Source organism: Lycorma delicatula, chromosome 1 (assembly GCF_047948215.1).
Source record: "Lycorma delicatula isolate Av1 chromosome 1, ASM4794821v1, whole genome shotgun sequence".
NCBI classification, from domain to species: Eukaryota; Metazoa; Arthropoda; class Insecta; order Hemiptera; family Fulgoridae; genus Lycorma; species Lycorma delicatula.
In genome coordinates this window covers 156,361,046-156,385,308 of record NC_134455.1, presented here as the reverse complement: position 1 = coordinate 156,385,308, position 24,263 = coordinate 156,361,046, and the positions used below count along the sequence as shown (strand labels likewise).

General features: G+C 31.6%; 1 protein-coding gene across 1 annotated transcript in view; it reads left to right on the top strand.

Moving 5' to 3' along the window:
• Positions 1-8,065: 8,065 nt before the first annotated feature.
• Positions 8,066-24,263, top strand: part of Mcm3 (minichromosome maintenance 3) — a 58,381-nt gene continuing 42,183 nt past the window's right edge. The window contains exons 1-6 of the mRNA XM_075365485.1: positions 8,066-8,202; positions 9,542-9,654; positions 11,097-11,305; positions 19,280-19,410; positions 21,611-21,710; positions 23,809-23,947. Coding sequence (XP_075221600.1) covers positions 8,134-8,202; positions 9,542-9,654; positions 11,097-11,305; positions 19,280-19,410; positions 21,611-21,710; positions 23,809-23,947 — 761 coding nt within the window. The 5' untranslated portion in view covers positions 8,066-8,133. The remainder of the gene's footprint in view (positions 8,203-9,541; positions 9,655-11,096; positions 11,306-19,279; positions 19,411-21,610; positions 21,711-23,808; positions 23,948-24,263) is intronic.

The window sequence follows — 24,263 nt, the reverse complement described above, 5'->3', positions numbered from 1 at the left end:
CTGTCAGTGGTGTCACCACCCCACTCAGCTTCTACAAAACCTTTGATAATATCAGTAATAGAATATTTACAATAAACTAATTTCAAATCAAGAGTTCCTTTAATGTAACATAACACTTTTTTTATCACCCTCCATTTTTCTTTATCCTTGATCCCTTCTTGCTCATCATCAGTTCTGGGAACAAGTCTGAAGTTCATGGTTGGTTTTCCATACTGGATCTGAAGAGCCAGCATATCCTTAAAGAATATGCTGGAAGGGGAATTGTCTTTGAACCAGCTCTGATTAAAAACAAAAAGGTCTACTTGTATTTCAGTCAAATATGCAGTGATTTAGCCGTATGCACAATGGGGACAGAAAGAGATGATTTATCATTTTTCTAGGCTTACCATATGTCCAGGATTAGCCCAGACAGTCCTGGTTTTTTAATGCTGTCTGGGGTTTGAGAACTTTATGACTGGCAAGGATTTTTTTTAATTTTAGACCTATATGTATTTGTTCAGCATCACGTTTTTAAACATTCCCTTATGGTCGTGCGTCTTTCAGCCAACCTTGGAGCAAGCACTGACATCAATTTTGAGAGAGATGTGGCTACCGGTCTTGTCACAACTTTTTCCTTAGTCATTTGGCAACACAACAGGGGCAATGTGTTTATGATGTTTTCATGTTTGAAGTAACTCGTCTTCACATTTTTGATCATTTTATCTCTATTTGTTTTTAGTCTTATCGTTTAGCAATGGGTGTGTTTAATGTTAACCTGCAACAAAAATACAAATTTTTGAAATTGTGTAATGACAGTACAATGAACGTGTTTATTGTACAGTATGTACTGGAGAATTTTCTGTTGTACATAAAGGAAATGATGATACTGAACACCATATGAAAACAGCTAAACATAGGAGTGCTATTAATGCTACTGCTTCAGCAACATAACAGAATTTTTTAAAGCCAAAAATGGGAATAACAATAACAGTGATCTGGAGTGTGCTGCTAAAGAAGCTACATTTTTATACCACACTGCTAGACACGAACTCAGTTTCAAAACATCAGACTGCACATCTAAATTGGTTTAGATGTGAGTTTCATCTAAACTGATTTTCATCTCCTAGAACCAATCTGTTTCCAGATGCTCCGGAGGGTGAAACAGAGATCGGTGATAGGGTGGAGGCCCTAACACCCTTCCCTGGCGTACGGGCTGTGGATCCTGTAGATATAGACCGAGTGGTTTCTCGAATGGTACTGAAAAAGACACCAGGAGGGATTAACCAACTTGACCCAGATATATTCTACCATCCATGACAGGCAGGTCTGCTGCCTGTCATAAGAGGGCCGCTTGCCAGGTTGTTCACGGGGTGCCTTAGCTGGGGCTGCTTCCCAACTTGTTGGAAAGTGGCTTTGGTGAGGGTGCTCTTAAAACCAGGAAAGGATCCTAGTGAGGTCGGCAGTTATCGACCCATCAACCTCTTGCCGGTAATTGGCAAGTTGCTTGAAAGGCTGTTTGTGGAACAACTCTGGCTGGGAAAGCATTGAGATGAACTGTTTTCTAAATCGAGGCCAGTACGGCTTCACGAAAGGGGTTGGAACCAAGGATTGCATCTTAAATGCTCTTGCCGAGGTGGAAAGCACCAACTGGAAATATGTTTTGGCAATTTTTGTAGACATAGAGGCAGCAGCATTTCCTTCCTTGCTCTGGAGTTCTGTCCTCTATGAGTTGGAACGCCACAATGTTCTCGTAGCCCTGCAGGCTGTAGTACATGACTATTTGTCTAATCGTACGGCTCTGTTTAAAGATGCGCACCTAGTTGTGGAAAAATCCGTCACCAAGGGAAGCTCGCAGGATTCTGTTCTTGGTCCCCTGCTGTGAACCTGGTATTTGACAGGTTTCTGGGATTGAAATTCCCAGAAGGGGTCACACCCCAGGCTTTCACCGATGACTGTCTCCTTTTAGTTCGTGGTAATTCATTACCATAGCTGAAAGACCAAGCGCAAGTGGCCTTGTCAACCACGGAGGGTTGGATGGATATTCAAAATTTAAAGATTTCTGTGCTCAAGATGAAGTTTATGCTTCTCAAGGGTGCAGACAAATTATCGTACAGTCGAAACCCCACATTAGGTATAAAGGCTGTGTAATCAGTCGAGTGAGATTTCATAAGTACCAAGGTGTTTTGTTTCATGAGAAGTTGCTGTTTAGCAACCACATTAGGCAAGTAGCGGCGGATGCCGTCTCAGTGATGCACAATCTTAGGAGGACTGCTTGGAAGGACTAAGCATTGTCTGGCTGTCAAATGTACATGGTGTACCGAGGTGTCTTTGAAAGCATAACCTCTTATGCAGTGCCCATTTGGGTGCATAAGTTGGATATGAATAGATATTTATTTATATTGGATATGAATAGTTCAAAATTTAAGGAGTGCCCAGCACAGAGTCTTAGTTGTATGCACTGGTATTTTTAAAACAACCACCTACAAGGCTATCATCATATTGGGAAAAGCTCTCCCAATCGATTTAGTGGTGAAAGTTCAGGCAGCCATGTGGAGATTGCAAAAAGGTCAGGAGGCCAAGGTATTTGGGATGTGGTTTTGGGCCGGGCCAGTACGGGAACAAAATGGTGTTCACAATGCACCGGATCTAAAATTTGTTCAGTTGCCCATCTCCCGCCTGCAGAGGATCTTTACAGCCTCGCGATGGAAGCATGGCAGCAAGAATTGCACACCACAACTAAGAAGGTTCTTGTATAGATTTATACAGGATCTGGGGGATGGTATACCTATCCTTCGTTTTTAAGGGCAACAGAAGCTCGAGTGTTCTACAACCATGTAAATTTAAACCAATATTTGTTTTGGTTCCACCTGGCAGCTGATGAGCTGTGTGTGTGTGTGTGTGTGTGTGGGGAGATCCAGTCAAATGAACAAATGGTGTTCGACTGCCCAGCTCTTGGTGGGGACCAGAACTCAGGCCATTCTGGAACTTAAAGGTCAAGTGGAAAATTGGCAACTCACAAGCAGCAAGTCAATGTGGCGAGAGCCACATTGCTGCCGTGTGGGAGTTCCTTGATGCGGTTGCTTTGATCAACCAACATCAGTAGTTTACTTAAGGGAAAGACTTCTACTGCATTGCTGTAGGAAGCTAACCTACAGATATATGGCTGACCACCAGCCAATTAAGGCTCCAAGCGCTTTAATATGGTGGACAGGTCCTTGCTGGCATTCAGCAACCTAGGCGTAGCAGCAAATTGCTGTCTAGATGAAGTAAATTTTAATTTATGAATGTCATATATATTTTTAGTAGTTGACGGGGTGTGCCTACCCATTTTAGTAAATATATGACAAGTGAGCAGTTGGGACATGTAAGCTGGTGGTGTACGGCACACGCTTAGTCTGCTCATGCGTTAGGTAAGCTCTAGGAGCTATTTAGGACTCTGGTCGCTAAACTGTTTCGAGGCTCAGTAGCCATTTGTGGCACAGGCATTCGGTATTATGCTTTAGGGTGACCAAATGGGGTGGTGGCAAGAGAAATGCCAAGCAAACTAATCTCGTAGAACCAAAACTGAGGCAATTATTGTTAACATTATTTCCCCATTTATAATTGATAATGTGTTGCATTCTTTGGAAAACATTAATTATGTAACAGTAATGATGGATAGCTCAAACAGAAGTGAAGTAAAACTTGTTCCAATTGTTGTAAGATATTTTAGTCGGAAGGAGGGAATTCAAGTCAAACTTTTAAACTTTGATGAAGTGTCAGGTGAAACTGCTCAAATTTTGACTCAGTATCTTTTGCAGTATGTGAAAAAATACAAACTTGAAGAAAAGTTTGTTTGTTATACTGCTGATAACACTAGCAATAATTTTGGCGGTGTGAAGAGAAGGGGAATGAAAATGTGTTCAGAAAAGTTCAAAATGATTTAGGTAGACCTAATTTAGGAATTGGTTTTTCAGCCCACATTGTACACAGTTCAATACAAACAGCATGTGATTCTCTTCCCCTGGATGTAGAAGTTATTGTTATAAAAATCTATAAATATTTTCACATATATATATAGTAAGAGTAACGAAACTTAAAGAGTTCTGTGAATTTGAGGAAACAGATTACAAAAAAGTATTATCTCATAGCAGCACAAGGTTCCTTAGTTTGTTATCTGAAATAGAAAGAATTCTTTCCATTTTTGATGGCCTGAAATCATACTTCTTCTTACTTCTATGCCCAAAATTATCATTTGATTTCTTGAAAATCTAGAAAGTGAACTGTTTTTAAAATTTTTATATGGTACTCTTAATATTTATACTGGTACTCTTAATATAATGTGATACTTAATAATATAGTTCTGAAACTGGAAGCTAATTCTATCACAGCAACAGAAGCATTTCAGACACATTCTGAAATAATTTGTCAACTTCAGGAAAGAAAAACTGACAAATTTATACCATCTTCTGTCAAAGAATTGCTGTCCACTCTAAAAGAAAATAATGATGTTCAGGAACAAAAATTCTTCTCAAGTGTAGACAATTTTTATAATTCTAGTATTCAGTACTTATAGTTGTGGAGAACCAATTTTGATAAGGTTTCAGTGAATAAATTTACGAACTGAAGATGCCTGGTCTGATTTAGAAGAGAGTGCACAAGTTAATGAAATTATAAAAAAAATTCCATAAATATTGATGACATACATTGTTGAACCATTTAATTCAAAACCAAAGGGTAGGTTGTGGTTCAAGTTCTGAAAAAGTTCCAGATACTATTGAAGAGCAGTGGAAAGTAATTTTTAAGGTGTTTCAAAAGACTGATATTTCATGTTGCAATATTTCTAAAGTGGTCAGTTTGCGATGTCTTTGCCTGGGGCATCTACTGCAGTTGAGAGAGTTTTTTCAATTACAAGAAATATTTGATTCTGCAGAACTGCAGAACATCAGTTAAATGTTAAAATTAATACAGAACTTTCTTGTTATGAATTTTATGATGTAGTTAAACAAACAAACCATTTCTGAAAAAAAAATCTAGTGAAAAATACAACTGAATAATTAAAGTTTAATGTTTCAGTAAACTATTAAGTAATTTCAAAAATATGTCCTGCGTTGGACCCAAAAAAATATGATAAGCCTACATTTCTCCTCTATATCAATGGTGTTATAATAGCCATTTGAGCTGTTAACTGGTATCAATAAGTGAAAGTTAAAAATGTTCAGTGCTTTTTTTTAATTCACTTTTATAATTGTGATTATTAAATGGGCATAGAATGGTAATTAGGATATGCATAGCCAGACATGTGAAGCTATTTATAATGTTCATACTTTTCCAAAAACCGACAGAAGGCCCTATTAAAAAAAAAAAAAAAAAAACCGGGAAAAAGTTACTTGAACTAGAAAGAAAAGGAAAATGAAAAAAAAAGAATGGAGATGAAAAGGATAATGAACTGGAGAGAAATCAGATTTTGATAATCAGAGCACAGACAATCAACAAAAAAAAGTTACAAACTGTTGAAAAATCTTTATAAAGTAACATTTGTGTAAAATTATTAAAATATCTCCACAAGTTATGTAAATAAGTACTTGAAGACTGCCAATTATGTCAAATAACAAAATTTACATGCATTCAACATATACTACACCAAGTTCTTGGACCAGTAATTCATAGGAATGGACAAATTACCTTCTCCAATTTGTAAGGATGTAAATTATAAAGTCTGTAGTAACATATGGGTTAGAGGCCTGGAGATTAACTAAAAGAGATGTGAGACATCCCTACGGATTTTTGAAAGAAAGATCATAATAAGAATTATGTGATCTGTAAGAACTGAGGACAGCATATAAGACTGAAGGTGGCATATAAGGAATAATGAAGAGATTATCTGCTATACTGGTGAAGAGGATTTAGTGTGAAACATCAAGGTATGCAGGATAAGATGGTTGGGACAAATGGCGAGGACGGAGAGTGATAGAATGCCCAACGCTGTACTTAGAAGAGAAATGTTTGGAACAAGAAGACGAGGATGGCCTAGAGGGTGGATGCAGGATGTACAGAGTGATCCATTGACTTAACAATTTCTCTAATTTTTTGTTTTTATAATACAAATTGAATGAACTAATTAATTTTTTTTTTATGTATGAAGTTTTGATGTTATAAATGTATGAACTTTTACACATCAACATAACCCACCTAGTACACCTTAACCTGATTTATATAATAGACACAACTGACGACGGCTGTCACTTGAGTTTATACATACATGTACACTAGAGGCTCTGCAAGTTCAGAAAAATATTGGAGCCACCTCCAATATTAATCAGATGACCAGACATTTATCAGCTCTGATGTCAAACGTTTGTAATATTGGTTTCAGGATTAGTGATGGAATTAAAACTTCCTGGTGCTTGTTTAAATTAATCCTTAATCTTTATGGTGGTACTAAAAAAGGGTTATTTATAAAGCATTACTGACACAGACAAAAATTGGACTGGTGATAACCACTATTCTGTGACTATGAAATGAGAAGAATATACAATCAAATTCGCTTTTTTTGACAATTGTGCTAAATATATTGGAAATAGATTATAATCTACGCAGCAATTACATCATGATTGTATTAATACATGTTTTCAGTCATTTTTTTTTTTTGAGAAACATAACAAATATTCCAACAAGAGCACCAGATTTGAAATACCTACCATTATTTTGTTTTTGGTTTGACAGCACTATTCTGATTAATTCTGCTGTCTGTTTTTTTGTTGCAGTTAGTGTAAATGACCTTTAATCAATAGAACGATTTTTGGATAAAAAAAAATGGTGATTATTACACAGAGGCTATTTGAAAGGTTTGTGGGGTCTTCGGTCGTCATAATGCATGTAGGTTCATCAACAAATTTGAAGCAAGTTCGATTGCAAACATTTAAAGACACCAACCGGCACTCTTCAACTGGTCGAAAACATCCCACTGGGCGTGAATTTTCATGAGAGTCCAACACAACGGTAGGGTATTTCGAGGAGCTCCTTGTATCGAATTGGCGTTAAAAATCTCCACATTAGTATAAAATTCAGCTAACTCAACAAAAAGACCGTATGATCATTAACAACGGAAACAGTTTGTTGAATGGTTTTTAGTAGTCAAAATGAGAACGACGATTTTTAAAGAAAATCATCTTTAGTAACAAGGCGCATTTTCACTTTGAGCAACCTCGTTCAAAAATAAAACTGCCGCATTTGGGCAAGAGAAAACCCTTGAGAAATCTATAAAAATGTACCCTTAAGAAAATATAAAAAAAAATTAATAAAAAATATATACAAAATCTAACCCTTGAGAAATCCGTAACAAGCCACTGTTTGGTGTATAATCTGAGTTGGTGGAATGAAATCGAGTGGAAAAGTAATCGCAATATAGTGAATACATTTTTGGCTTTTTTTGAATGGTCTGGATATCGAACACAGTTGTGATTCCAGCACACTGTGCTACTTGCAGCTACACCGTCGACGTGACAATTGTCTTGTTGCACGAGAATTTCGGTGCCGAGCAATCGGGTAAAGGAGACCAGGACTGGACTGAGACCTGACACATGATCACTCCCTTTGAGTGTTTGTAAAACTGCAGGTTAATGAAGAAAAGCCGCATCCAGATCTCTTGGGAAATTCGAAGTGTCATCCCCCAAATTGAGAAGTATGTCAAAAATTATCATGAATTTCATCGGTAGAGTAACTAAATACAGAGCAAATTGTGAGGGATATATGCCAAATATTGTTTTTCATACTTAAATCGCAACATATATCTTTGCAATGATATAAAAACATATGTCATTTCATGAAAATAAAATAATTTATTACCCTGATTAAATCTAGAATTTTTATTGAGACGCGTTTATTTTCCTTTTTCCTTTGTCTGTTTGTGAAGCTATAATTTTATCATCTATCTTGTTAAGCAAAATTAAGTTATTTTTTGATGGACTGTTTTGATAATATAATTTTGATGGAGTGTTTAATTAGTAAAAATGATTGATATTTTATTTCTCTACGTCGGTTAGAGGTAAGAAATTAATTTAGCTGTGGCTACTTTCCCGCGTTACGTCATATAATTTTGGCGCCATCACTCTAGGTTAGTCGTATTCGTATTTCACGCTTTTGTTTTGGTGTTTGTGAGTTTGGATTTTAACTATGGATGAGGATTTGGATCAGCGTCTTCGTGAAATTCAAAGTGAATATTTAAATTTCCTGGATGATGAGGTAAATATGATTTCAGATTAATGTTAAGTGTAACTTGTATTCATCTTATTAATTAATAGTCAGATTACAAGAAGATCAAAGAGTTGTATAAGTTGCTTATTGGAATCATGAAATTTGGTTTGATTGATTGGATTAATTTTTGATACAGTTAAACCCTTATGGTAGTTAGTTTTTTGGAGAATTTTATCTATTAATATGCATAATTTATTTTGGGAAAAAATAAAACTTACAAGGAAGTTTTTGTTAATAAAGGACGTCATAATATTACCTACATTCATCTTATTAAAAATTATTATAATTTGCTTTTCATTTGACTTCATTCTTGTTCCCTGTTAATTTATTAGTCTCTTTTGAGAAATGGGATTTTTAAGAGAAGATTTGTCACTTACAAATCCCCACACTTGCTTAGATGTATAATGTATTTTATTTAATGTCTACTTATGAATTATTTGTGAAGTTTTTAATGATTGACATTCTCAATATGCATTATAAATTTATAAGAAAGTAAGATTTAATTTTAACCACTGATAATTACATTTATACACTATAATTACTGGAATTAAAGGTAGCTCCTTCTTGAATGACTGTTCCTTTATTCTGGCATCCCTTTAATTATCCTTCATTCTTCAAAGGATGGATGCTTGGGAATTGTGTCTGCTACTTTACAGGCTACATCTGGGGTTGGTCCCTATAACATATGGAACAATTTTTTTATATTTATATTCTCAGAATTTGATTGGTTATTTTTCTTACATTTTTGGTCACTACTAATATCTGTTATTTTTAAGGTGTAAAAATTAATATGTTGCTGAGCTGTGTACCTTCATGTGAAAAAGTGAAATTGATGATTAAATAGGTGGTGAATGTATTATAAGCATGCTTGAAACAGAAGATATGTCTAAGTATCTAAAAATCTGTCTGGAAAAATAGCTTTTCCACTATTATTACAGTGCATCATCAGCTGAATATGTATAATGTTTATAGATAAGTTTATGATTTATATTTATGTACAGTGAGCAAATGTCATAATACAAAAACCATTTTCTTAGATAAGCATAATATTTTGCTGACTGAATATTTCTTGTTCTGCAGTTTTTAATTAAAAAATGTTCACATTTTTATTTAAATGAATATATTATGTTTTATTAAATGCCCAACCACGTTAGAAAATTCAGTATAGTAATAAGATACAGTTTTAATTTAATTTGTTTTTATTCTTTCATTAAAAATCTTAACAAAACAACTTTCTTGATTAACATAAAATATAGTACAGTATACTTTTGCTACAGTATTGTGTTGTGCTATGATAGATTGAATGTTATTGTTCATGAAATTTTAGGAGGATCAAGGAGTATACCAAAAACGTGTAAAAAATATGATAGAAGATAAAAGAATTCGACTTATGGTAAATGTAAATGAGTTAAGAAGAAAAAATCAAAAACGTGCGACCAGGTAAGTAATTCAGAAGAACAAATTATTATGTTAGTTATAAATAATTATCAGGAATTTTTTTCTCTGGCTAAGTTGGCTCTGTTGTCAACAGTGATAATATCTACTAGTTTTCTGAATTTTTTTGAGGTTTGTAAGGTTCCGTTGATATGGTTTGATACCCATTATCGTTTGGAAATTAATTTAGGGTTAAACCAGCAATATTGGTAGTGTTTAATTGAAATCTGAAAAGAATGTAAACATCTCTTGTCCTTTTTCCCTGATTATATCTCTAATTTCTTAAAACTTACATTTTCTGAACTAATTAGAATGTATGTGATAATTACATTAAGATAAAACTACAGAACTCTATGCAAAAGTTAGGTACTCTTAGGTTTTTATCAAATATGATTCAACTAATTTTGTTGTGCTCCTATTAAAGCAGGAGGTGAACCCCAAAAAATAATTAAAATATTTTGTTTTATTTTAATTATGTGCACAAATAATTCCAGTTCCTTTAAATCCTATTTTAATAGTCTTGTTATTTGATTGTACATAAAACAGGTTTTGAAATAGAGTTTGTCCTTTTACTTCCTTGTATGAGTAAAGAAATTGTGATTGCAGAAAATTTTGGTTTTCAGATTTTAACAGAAATAACCATTTTGATCATCCCTGAATTCATTTTGACTAGTTTTGGCATGACATATGTACGTATGTATCTTGCGTAACTCAAAAACGATTAGCGGTAGGATATTGAAATTTTGGATTTAGAACTGTTGTAACATGTAATTGTGCACCCCTCCATTTTATTGCAATTGACTGGACCAAAAGTGTCCAAAATCAAAATTTTTTTGGATTTTGTACTTTTTTTAACTGCAGTTAATCAGTTCTCATTGAGAACTTTTCATTGATATATCATATCAAAGAAAATACTTATTTTCATTGGTTCAGTATTTGTGATACTTATTTTCATTGGTTCCAGTGTCATAGCCAGATAAAATATTAATTAATGAAATATTTGGATTGTACAAGTGGAAGGCATATCGGTTCAAATCCAACTTATTTCCTTTTTCTTTTTTTTTTTTTAAATTAAATGTATTGATTTATTAATAATTAATAACCTCTGATTGTAAAAAAAATGTGTATATGTAATTTAATAGGTGTACAAGCAAGTCATTTGGTGTCAAACAAAAGAACTTTCTTAACATCATTTGATTCTGCAATGAAAAACATAATATGTATTTTTTTAACACTCATAAGATCTGGTGATAAACCCTTTTTAACATCTTATAACTCGTTACTGGCATATCTAACCACAAGTTTGAGTGAAATCGGTTTTAAGTGAGAGTTAATTCGTTGTTGATAACAAATTCAGTGACTTTTGTATAAAAAATTTCATTTGTCATAATTAAAAAAACATCTTGTATATAAAAGTTATGTAATTGCTTTTGTATCATTATTTTCAGCCTTTTGAATAATACATTTGAGGAACAGCTAGCATTCCAAAGAGCTCTTAAAGATTATATAGCAAATGTTGACATTGATTATGGTAATTCACATGAAGAATTCTTTATTGCTTTTGAAGGCAGCTTTGGTAACAAACATGTTTCACCTCGTACTCTTACTTCGAGGTTTCTTGGCAATCTTGTTTGTGTTGAAGGCATTGTTACAAAATGTAAGTATTTCTTACTAAACTAAAGCTTTACTAAGCCAATAATATGTTTCAGTGTATTCTTTTGATCGTTCTCTTTGGATGTATTTATCTTCACTTTTATGTAAAATTATCTGATTAAGATTGTGTGATCTGTGAGGATTGTATGTCAGGTCACATCCTTTCATGAGAAAGTGATTTCTGTTTGGGAAAAAATCTTTTCAGTTGAGCCCTCTTCTGTTTTCTGTTTCACCTGGAATTATAGGTCGTATAGTTAGTTAATATATTTTTCTGAATTACAGCTTTTTTGCGCTCAGTATGTATGAAGTATTTAATTATACAGGTGAGGAAAAGGTAGGTACTTATTTAACATGTAGTTATTTTAACTACTTATATTTATTAACCTCATCAAGAACTTTTTGGATTATGAAACTTGTTACTGATTTTGTTTTAAAAACAATGTATTGAAGATATCCAACATTTTTTTTACATATTTTATAGTTGAACAAACCTGTTTTATACATTTGGTTGCATTTCTTTGTGATATTTTCAGTTGTTTTTGTAATTCCAACCTTTAGCTGTTTGGTTGAGGAGCTTTGAGAGCACTCTTTATTTGAAAGGTATCTCTATTAGAAATTCTGTATGAGACAAATCAGGTGGTCTTGCTGGCCATTGCACATCACTAGATCGTGAAATGTAGTGATTCTTTACATTTCACACAGAGCTTCCATTCTGTGAGACAGAATGCTTTGTTTTTATACACCTTACCACCATTTTATTGAAGCTGGGCATTGTAAAGATCATGGGGAAGAAGTTGAAGTTGAAAGAAATTGTGAAACTCAACTCGGCCATCTCACTCAATTGGTTCAAATGTTCTTTACTGTTCTTAAAATATTCTCTAATAGCACACCAACAGTAATGTTCTCTGAATGCAGTGGTTAATCATGGAGATTTTTCTGGCTTGTGTTTTAGCAAAAATGAAAAGTTATGTTTTGTTAACAAACCCTGAGATTTGAAAATTAGCCTCATTGGAAATCAATAATTGCCTTAAATAGCAGTGGATTTGTTTGGATTCTGTTGTGGGTTTTTTCCACAGAAATGTAAGTTACTTAAGTAAATAAGAGTCTTTTATCCCAACTGGAAGATAATAATATAGATCATGTCATTATAAAATAAATTATAAATATAAAAACAGTTTATAAGATATCAAAATAAATACATATGAAATAATAATGTTAAGGTGAAAACTGCTATTGAAAACTATTTTGAATATATATTTGTGTGAATGTTGAATGGTATGCTTAAAAATCAGGTTGTTTTTAAAAATAGTATTTAAAAATTCATTGACAGTTATATTGTTTTCATAAAAGAAAATCTTTTAATTGTATTTAAAAAAAATAAATGACCATTCTTTTTAAAAAAAGATTGCACATTCATTGATATAAACACATAAATAAATTTACATTTAATTTTATAAATAGTGGATTCCCAAACTTTTCCTTGTCACGGTGCTTTTTTTCAATTAAAATTTTTCCATTGCACCCTACCCTAAGTAAAGGTAGACTACTCGTAAGAAAGAGATAAAAATAAAAAACTCTTGTATCTTCGTTATTTAATAATTTTTTTTTACTTTATTAACATTAAATTTTAATAATTAATGTGGTGAATGAGCCTGAAAATCACTGCACATTTTCTCAAATTGTAGAATTAAACTGGACATGGCCACCCTCATTTCCTTTTCCACGTTGATTTTTGCTTTATACTTGCTTTTTATTACAGCGACTGCTGAAAACCCAGCTTTATACAAATACAATGTAGAAAATTGAATTAAAATCTGCCGAGCCTTATCACTCAGAAAGGGATATTCATCTTTTATTGAAATCCAAAATTCTGTCAATTTCATGCAGCCAAATTTTGCTTTCAAACTATTGTCATAAGATAACTCTATAAGATTCTCTTCTGCAGAAGTAAATTCAGACGGAGCACTTGTGTTAAATGGATTTTGAATCCATGCAAACCTCTTGAAATTTTCATTTTGAAAGTATTTCTCAAACCAGATAATTAATTAGCTGTGATGAGTACCCTTCAAACATAGTTTTTATATCTTGAGAAAGATCAAGTTCATTTGATGTCAAAAATTGCAGCAATATTAAAAAACAATCTTTGCCTTCAATTTTCTTCTCCATAGTTTGAGTTTTTTATTTTTATAAAAGCTGATATTTTTTCCGTTGACTGCAGAGAGACATTAAGAGAATTCAGCTTTTCAAAAATGTTGCATACATATGCCAGTTTTATTAAATCATTGGCATCAGTAAAATCTTCTGCATCTTTGTATCCTTCCTCTTTAAGGAAAATAATAATTTATTGCAGTAATTGAAAGGTTTGTTAAACATTACCACAAGAGAACCATTGTGCCCTGCTATAGTACAACAAAGATGAGTGTTCTGCTCCCATATCCTCATACAGTTTTTAAAAAACCTTGTTTTCAACAGACAATATTTTATAAAATTACTACATTCACCACCTTCTAACACCTGATTCAGTGCAGGACTCAGATGCTTTGATGCAAGCACTTCTCTATGAATAATGCAATGGGTCCAAAGTGCATTTGGTGATTTGCTTTGACTAAGTGCCTGTAATCCTCCATAGCAGCTAGACATAGAGCAAGCTCCATCAGTACCAATGTGCTTAAATCAATTCAAATTATTTTCAGAAATGAGTGTATCAAGAATCTCGAATAGGTCCTGAACCTTTGCTCCTGCAATGATATTTTTACAAAACAGAAGGTCTTCTTTAGTATCATTACCATCCATAAACCGTACATAGCATATCAAATGAGCATCCTTATTATTATGTGTAACCTCATCTAGCTGTAATCCAAATTCCATTCCTTTAATTTTTTCAATTAATTGATTGATATCCTCTGCCATATGTTGTATTCTCAGACTAATTGTGTTATTGGACAAAGGCACTTTTAAAAGCAGCTTTCTAGCAGCCTCACCAACCATGATGTTCACCATATATATAGCAGCTGGTAGAATAAGTTCTGTGATGGTATGATGCGTCTTGTATTTCGCGATTCTGTAAGCCACCTTGCAAGATGCTAGCAGAGTGTTGTTTGGTGTTGATGCAGTCTTAAAAAAAGAATTTTTTTATTTTTTCAGTTCTTTTAACTTCTTGGCAAAAAGATCACGAGGTTTGCCAACCATGCTGTGGTGATTAGTTTCCTAATGGCTCTTCAATTTAGTTGGAAGCATACACTCCGCTGCCGAAACTTTCATACACAATAGACATTGTGGTCTCTTTTCACTATTAATTTCTGTTGATGTAAAACCAAGCTCTAAATAACCATCATAATATTTATGATATTTTTGTTTCTTCACAGTCATGCCACTGGTTGAAGACATACTTTCTTTATCTGCACTATTATGTTTATTACTGTTCAAAAGTCGGTCCATCATTAAAAATAGAAGAGCAAAAATCACAAAACTATTCATCAAGGACAACAACAAGAAGTAATATAACACTAACTATACTACAAGAACTAATTTAAATCACTGTTTATTTATATGAAGTGCTGACTTTAATTTCACTAGACTTAGATTATAAACTGATTGACTGAATCGAGCTGGCAACTCTTGCTTATATACTTTCTGCAAGATCTTCCAGAACAGTCGAAATCTGTCATGAAGGGTCTACGCATTTTGACATGTCTAGCATGATCATGTGGCACGATTGAGAAGGCGCAGCATTGCTGGCTTGCATTTGCTAGAATATTCTGCGCCAGTGACTTTACTTTTATACAGGATCAAGTAAAAACAAACCACTTAAAAAATAATTAAGATATTTTTAGCTTCTCACTTTGTTTTTTGTTTAATTAGGCCAAATGTTAATGTCTTGGTTCAATTAATTATGAAGCTTTTATAACATTTCACGGTGCCCCTGTGAAGAAGTTGCGGCGCACAGTTTGGGAATCACTGGTCTACACAATTCATACTTAAGGGTGCTAGATAATGATCTGACAGTCCATTTTTGTTTCTTAAAAATTCATTTTGACTTTTTGAGGGAGCCTCAAGAGATGACATACTTTATGTGGGAATATAATTATGTTGGTAAAATAAATATTTAATAATAATGAAAGCTTTGCATTGTATTAAGGCATTTTAGAGCAAAACAGTATGGTTTGATTTTGTAATAACGTACACACAAAATCTTATTTTATCATAATATAGTTTGTTGGTTATATTAATTTAAAGTTTGTGAAGGTTTTATTGAATGAGTTGGATTTATGAATGTGGCAGCTTTTATATGTTCAGTGTTTTAAACGTGTGAATAATATTCACTTGCCTAATTTTCAAATTATGCAATGAAACTATTGTTCAGTTTTCTTACTCAGCAGGATTGTTTTTGGTGTTGCAGTTTGGCCCCCTGTCTCAGTCACCAAAATGATTGCTGAATTAGTATCATTCTTTTATTCCTTTTAAAAGAATTAACTGTAAACATATGATATGTTATTTCAGTTACCCATTACATGTACTAAATACAAAGTGTGTATAAACACCATGGTGTAAAATCATCTCATTTCTTCCAGTGCTGTGCTGACTTCAAAGAAGGTATTAGTCATGCTTCACCCCGTGGAACTGTTTTTGATAATAGTTGATGCTTTAAGTGAAAGCAGTTAACAGAATTAAAATTATTACTTATGATTTTTATTTATTTATTTTTTTATGAAATAGATATCGAATTAGGAATAAAGGTAGTGATTTACACTTAGATAAAAGAACAAAAAATTGTGCACTCCTGCTCTTTAATTCTAGTTCTGTTCTTTTCAAGACAATTCAAAATCTTTATGTGATAGAGGGTATTCCAAAAATTGTTTCTTTGATTTTGGATTATCTAATATTCATGGTTCCCACAAGCAGTAAATTTCAGGAAATATAAATTTAGTCAGGAAAAATTGCAAAAAAATTCAGAGAATTGCAGTTTTGTTACCGAATTAAGATTATGTTAATTATTAATAAAATATTTTTTAAGTAATGCCAAAATATATTTGATATACTTTCCCAGCGTCAAGAAGTGGCAACCCTATCGCCCAGCACATTGCAGCTACATACTTCAAGCAGCTGTTAACATGTCCTGTTCTTACTACATTCCCCAATTATTCTTTTCTATTAAAGGAGGAATATTTAAAATTGCAGGTAATTTTTTCACTGGTGAAATGAAATTTTAACAAAAAATTACAATTGAAAAATTTAAAGTTTAACTGTTTTCTTGGGATTTCTCTCAAACCACCATGTTTTTTTTTTTTTTTTTATTTTAGGTAATTAATTGCTTTTAAATGATATCTAAAAAGACTGTTAATGACCAGTGGTTAGATATAAACTTACACCCAGAATACAGTTGATTCAGAAGAGACAGATGTGTACCACGCTTTTTGTGATTTGTGTAAAAAACATTTTGGATTGGGCCGAAAGCCAGTGACTTCACATGATAAAAGAAAGCAGCATAATGAAATAATTAACATAAGGAATTCTCAGCCTTCACTGAAAATGTTTTTGTCTCCCAGTGGTACTTCTACTTAGCAGACCAAAACTTTGATCAATAATTGTGAGAATGGTGGTTGTGATACATCTGTGTGTTCTTTGCCTGGATCTTCTAGTCAGAGTAATATTGTTTCTATTATTGTTTCAGTAGTAAATGATACATTTGAATCCTGAACTTCATTTATACAAAATGACAACACAATTGCTTCTTTTTATTATAAAGATAGTGTTTCTAAGGCTAAGATTATGTGGGTTTTCAATTTTGTACAAAATAAGTTATACTTAAATTCATGTGAAGATATTGGTGCAACTTTTTAAATTATGTTTTGTGATAGTTGTATGCCTTGCACCACAGTTTGATGGCATTCTGCAAATAAACTACAATAAATGTAATAAAATATAATAATTTTATCAAGCATGGCCTGTTGGTGTGATTAAAAACCTACTTGCCAACAATTCTTTTATGTACTTGTTCAAGCTCTTTCAGAATAAAATTCCATCATCGGGAATTAAACATTTTTTATGTTATAATCTTATTAAAACTAAAACTTACTTGTGTGATTTTTTTTATGTAAAGTAATACAAAATAATAGTGGTCATCAAAGTTTAAAATTGTGTCGACTTAACGTCCTGTTATTGTGAATGTCTCCACCGTTATATCATAACGGTAGACACAATTTTAGACTATGACGAGCACTGTTATTTTCTATTACTTTATGGAAACAAATTCACATGAAAAATAAGTTAGTTTTAATGCAATTATAACAAAAAAAAACTTTTTAGTTGCTGATGATGGAATTTTATTTTGAAAGTGCTTGAACATGTGTAAAAGAATTGTTGGTAAGTGGGTTTTTTAATTATTAATTAAGTAACAATATTTTTCAAATAAATGTTAATAACATTTTTTTTTTATTTATTTATAAAATAAGGTATTCTATTCTAGTTATCTTATCTGCATTACATTTAGTGACAGTGATTTTAGTTTTCCATTAAGTTGTGATCATACATATATTCTTTGTTAAATTGAAATCTGTGTTTCTTAGCATTTTTATCCAAACCAAGTTATTAAAAATTTTGTTTGTTTACTTTGCAAAATAATGTAGGCTAGGTTTTGTGAAAAATTTTTAGCAATCTTAGGTATGAGCCAATTATTTTTAAAAAATTGCCTTAGTTTTTATTTCTTATCTTTGTTACTTTTAGAGTTACCAAGATGTTCATTTTCATACAAGAAATGTTAAATACTGTTGTTTTTTTTTGTACTTTACAATTAGATCTACTGAAACAATTATAAAAAAAAAATAGTGTAATTTTAAATGTATATTGTAAAAAATTCATTAAAAAATAAACTTTAAAAATGAATGTAATAAATTAAAAAAAATTTGTGAGGTGAATTGCTATGGGGATGGTGGAGGCTGCAAAAAAATAATATCTATATATTTTGCGGAGTAAATGGCAATAGCATAGATTATGAGAGTCAGGAAACCTTTACTAAATTGGTCCGTGAAAGTCAGGAAAAGTAGATGTTAAAATTTAGTGGGAACCCTGATATTTCAGACATGAAAGCCAATTAATGTTGGTGGCATATTCTGTGTTTTGTGTTTACTCAGTAATGATCATTTTTAAATAATTGCTTAGCAGACAGTAACTGGTTAGAAACCAACCATCTTCCTTAGATTTTGCTTAATAAATCTACAAAGAGATTTAGACATATCTTTAAAGATTTTTTAGTGGCAAGGATTAGTTAAGTTTAGCATATTTTTGCATAAGGAGAAATTTTTGTTAATTGTTTTATATCTGTTATAAAGTGATTAATGAATGGTCAACCAAATGAGTGCTAATGAGACTGATCTCTCCAAATAATTAGAAAAATTAACATGATTTTTTTTTATGATGGTTAATTTAACCACAGAAGGTAATTTTATAACCTTTGCATTCTTTAACTGTATTTTGGTGGTTATTTTTAGATTCATAATACTGTTGAGTGCAAATAATGTTTTCATGAGATATTTATTGTTTATTACTTTTCTCATTGTCTAAATAATCAGTTGTTAATGCCCGGAATAAAAATTCACATTTTAAATGTCGAGAAAATTATTTATTGGCATTCCAGTAAAATTCCATAACTATTTTTGCTACTTTTCCTGTATAATAAAGTACCCTATTTTCATTGCTGAAAACATGTATTATTAAGGCTAGTAGACATGTCACACGTATAACTATGAACTCAGCCGTACATTATTATTTTTTCTGTTATTTTCCCCTTTTGTTCAAATTTATAAAATACTTATACGAGATTGCTTGTTAAAAAGAAAGGTAGTGTTAGTTTGTAAGGCAACATGTTAAGTAAATCTTGAATGCTTGCAAACAAATTATATTGTGTTTTATATATATATATATATTTTAAAGTAATTATTTTATTTAATATTTGTTAGAAATTGTTTATTTTCTCTCTAAGGCTCTCTGATAAGACCGAAAGTTGTTCGAAGTGTACACTATTGTCCTGTGACGAAGAAAATTATGGAGCGCCATTATACAGATTTAACTTCTTTAGAAGCATTTCCCACAAGTGCAGTCTACCCTACAAAAGTGAGTATGGGTACATGTATGTATTAAAATATAAAACTACAAGTATATTTCAGTGACAGTATTTTCAGTTCCACAGACTGACATTTGTGAGGGCAGAGCTGTTAATAAAACTCCACTTATCAAAAATATAGCACTTGTAACATAGGTATAATTAATTATACCTTCAATCAGGTTCTTTGCAGAATTGCTGATCATTCATGATTTGTACTTATTCAATTAATTCTCTTATTAAAAATTTAATAGATTTGTAAGCTTTTCTTTTATATTTTTGTTGTATCATAGAAAATTTGATTGTTCCATAAAAAATTGAATATGCCTGCTTTTTTTTTGTGGTTTTAGTGTTTATAGTAATCTTTAAATTTTTTTTTGTTATTTTTGCTCCCAATTTTTATTTTATATGTTTTCTTCATTTTTGCCAATTATTTACAATTGGTTCATATGTGGAGCTGTGACTATAAGTGGAAATATTCAATTATAACAAAAAATGTTAATTTACCAACAGAAATATGATCATCCTAAAAAGCAATGAAAAATTGAAATAATATAAGGTGTGGCAGAATTACCTCCCACATTTGAAAATGTCACTGTGCCGTATTTGGTGGGGATACTTAGATAGGCAGAGTCTCCCTAGTTAATGGCAGTCCTGCTATTTTTAGTTGCTACCATGGTTTGGATGGGAGAACATGGTTTTGTTGAAATGTTTATCAAAAACAATGAACTTGCGACTGCAACTCAGTGAGCCTTTTGTATATGCTTTGGTCGAGAAATATTCAACAGGTTCCATTGGTCATCCCAACCCTGTAGGGGAAGACACCTGCCTAGTGACGTTCCGGTCGCCCCCCCCAGGTTCCATATGTCAACATAATTTGCATTTGGGATTCCTGATCAAAGTGTATGAAGAATTCTCCACAGAGAACTTAAAATGCACCCCTATAAAATGGTAGCCACACAAGAATTAAGTGAGAGGGACTGCATTGTTGTAAAAGTTCGTGTAATGAATTTTGGCATCTGCAGCTATTGTGATGTTTAGCAACGAAACACATTTTTATTTCCCTGTCAGTGTAAATAAACAAAATCTTTGTTACTGGATCAAAACAAACCCTCACAAACTTCACCAAAAATCGCTGCACAGTACTTTGGTTACTGTTTGGTGTACAATATAACATAAATGTATAGGACCCAAATTTTTTCTTTTTTTTTGTAGACAACAGTGTTGCAGTTACTCTGAGCTCAGATTGATATGTAGAGATTCTACAGAGCCTTCTTTGGGCTGAATTAGATGAACATGGAAATTCAAGATGTTTGATTCCAACAGGTCAGAACCATAGCTCACATTTCTTGATATTTGCTCACAGTTTTCAGAGATATGTTTCCTGGTCATCTAATCTCTTTACAAGGGGATTATTGTGGCCTGCACAGTCACCAGATTTGACCGGTTGTGATTTCTTTCCATGGGGATATTTAAAAAAAAGTGTTTGGAGATTGTCCTCAAAGTTCATTTAAAGGATGCAATATGACCAGAAATCACCACCATTCCTCTCAAGATATACTGGAGAGTATTGAATAACTCCCAAGAAAGGCTTTGACAATGTATCGCAAATGATGGTTGGCATTTCAGAGACGTTTGCAAAAATGGTAAAAAGTTAAAAAACAGCATTATATGTATTTTATCATAATGAAAAGATTTTTTTGTAACTCATTTAGGTTTTTTTTAAATAAACCTTCAAAATGTGGGAGTTACGTTTGCTGCATCTGTTCATTATATCAAAGACTTAATAAAGAAACTGTTAAAATTTGTGATTATTTTGATTAAGTTGAAGTACTCAATATTAAATGCAACTAATTATCAAATCAATACTCTTGATTAAAGTTGAGTTGAAAATTCTATTTTCAACATAACTATGTCAGAAAAGAAAAAAAAACATCTGAATTGCCTTGATTTTCAATGTATAACATCATTTTTGAAATATTTTAATGTTAATAAACTGTTTAAATTTTTTTTGATGTTTTATTGTCTCATAACAATGAGTTTGTTCACAATACTTATCTTTTTACACTGTCTGGTCTGTATTTAGTGGACTCTGTATTTAACTTAATTTACTCTTTATAAGGAAATATTGGAAGTATTTCCAATATACTGCATATTGACGAGTTATACTTTCGTGAGAATATTTTTGTTTTACTTTATTTACTGTTTTAGGATGATGATGGAAATCCATTAGAAACTGAATATGGCTTATCTTCGTATAAGGATCACCAAACATTGACTATTCAAGAAATGCCTGAGCGAGCACCCGCAGGTAATTTGTTTATTTACTTTTTTTGTAGTGTTAAATTTTTAATAAGTGAAAATTTTTAATTTTGACAGTTGTATTTATTTTTGTAGTTAATACTCCTTAAACCTATCTAGTCCTAATTAAATTATTTAAATGTTTATTGTCTTTGAGGGCTTCTGTATTCAGTTTATTGATTATAATTTTTAGTTATGTTCAAAGTAAATGTAGAGTACAGGAAAGGAAATATATTCTGTAACAAAAAAAAGCTCATTTATATACATTTTGTATTGTAAAATATAATTTAAAATTATTAATATTTTTAAAGTATAACTCATTTTGCTTGTACTGTGATAAAATATTTGTACATAAATGTGAAAATATAAGCCTTTCAATTTCTATAGTGAGCTGAACTTCATGTTAATGAAAACCTCAACAAAAATCTATTCATTAAAGTGAATTTTCTTTGACAGATCTTTTGTAGAAATTCAGGAATGAGAAGAGAACTAATTGAACTTTGTCATTATAACTTCTTTTTTCTTTTTTTTTAATCAGACTGATGTGTGAAAGAAAGATGATTATTAAATAAATTTATTTAAGACCCTTATCATATTAATTTCCTAAAATTAGTTTTGTCAGAAAAATAACCAACTTGACAACAGCAACTGGATAACTATTGGTTTGAAGATATCCATACTCAAAATAATGGAGCCCCTGGAGCAACCCAAAAGTTCAATTGATATAAAATGGACAAGAAAAAAAAAGTATAGTAGCAAATTCCCATTTCCCAAACCAAAGTAAAAGCTGATTGGAATAGTAAAGAAATAAGGCAGGGAAATCCACATAATTAAAAATATTCCATAAATTATACATAATACTATTACATGTAATATTATTATGTAATTAGTCTCACTAAAATCTCATGTATTTTTAATGGGTTATAGTATTTGAAAAACTTGGCCAATTTTTACAATACCAATAATTTTATCGGGTTTGAACCACTTCAATTTACACTTAATTAATTACACGTCAATTTAATCCTCTTGTTCGGAAAGGTCGTGCAATGGATACAGAAAACTAAGTGATCCTTTGTCCCTGAGGATAAAAATACCACCATTTGTACCAATTAATTTTGCCTTTTATGTATATGACATGTTTGAAGGTTAGTTTTGAATTTTCTGCCTATTTGTGTAATGTAAACGGATGGCATTTATGTAGCTTGGTTTTCTCAATCAATTGTCAGCTATTAGCAACAGTAGTTTAGTCATTTTGTTGTTTATGTTCATTAATTTATAATGAGTGGTACAATACATGATCCTGCCAAGTGTGAAATATATGGAGTAATCTGATTTTTGACGGTAAAAACAATTCTGCGGCTGATATCTACAGGCGAATATATGAGGTTTATAGGCCAAATATTATAAGTGACACTAAAGTAAGACGTGGTACCATTCATTTTGAGAAGGATGAACAAATGTTCATGTTGAAGAATGTTGGCCAGCTATATTCATTCTAATGAAAAATTTGTTGGCAAATTAAATTAAATTGCTCTAAATGATTTTTTATGATTAATTCTGTCAAACTGTAATGAAATTGTTCTCTTATGTCAAAAAATGTCTGATATTATGTGTGAAGTAAACTTCCGTCTGTGATTAGTGGTTTTAAACATGATAGTAACAAATGAATTTTTTTTTTGTATGTATTTTATATGCGTTCAGAATGGTACACAAGATATGAACTGTGTCTGACATTTAGCATGTCGATGTTAGAGTATTTTATGTACTTCAATTTTATTTTATATATTTTTTAATTTTATTTTAAAACATGTCTTATTAAATTTAATTCATACTTTTTTATTTTAAGGAACCAACTGTACAAATTTTTTTTTAACTTTTACTAATGCGTTCAGAATGGTACACAGGATATGAACTGTGTCTGACATTTAGCATGTCGATGTTTGAGTATTTTATTTACTTCAATTTTATTTTATATATTTTTTAATTTTATTTGAATTTTATTTTAAAACGTCTTATTAAATTTAATTCATACTTTTGTTTTTTAAGGAACCAACTGTACAAATTTTTTTTTAACTTTTACTAATTGCGATCAATTATTTTATATGTAGGACAGTTGCCAAGGTCTGTTGATGTTGTTGTAGATAATGATTTAGTTGACTTATGTAAGCCAGGTGATAGAGTGCAAATAGTTGGTAATTATCGATGTCTCCCTGCAAAACAAGGTAGCTTTACTACTGGTACTTTCAGGTAAGTTTAATTAAAAAATATTACTTAATAAAAAGAAAAAACATATTGCATTAATTTTAGAGAAATTTTTTTTAACATTCTTGAAGTTTTCAAATTAGTGCTGCGCCATTTATATAAAACAATTTTATTCACTAGACTAGTTCTTGAGGGACAAGTGAAAGAATATAAATTAGGTAGTATATTCTAATGTTAGAGCAGTAAGAAACCAGGTATAAGTGGTTTTTTAAAAAAAAAATTTTTCATTAAAGGAAAAAACATGTCAAATAATATGAATGAGCATTTTGTTTACTATTTTAGTCTGTGACAAATTATATTT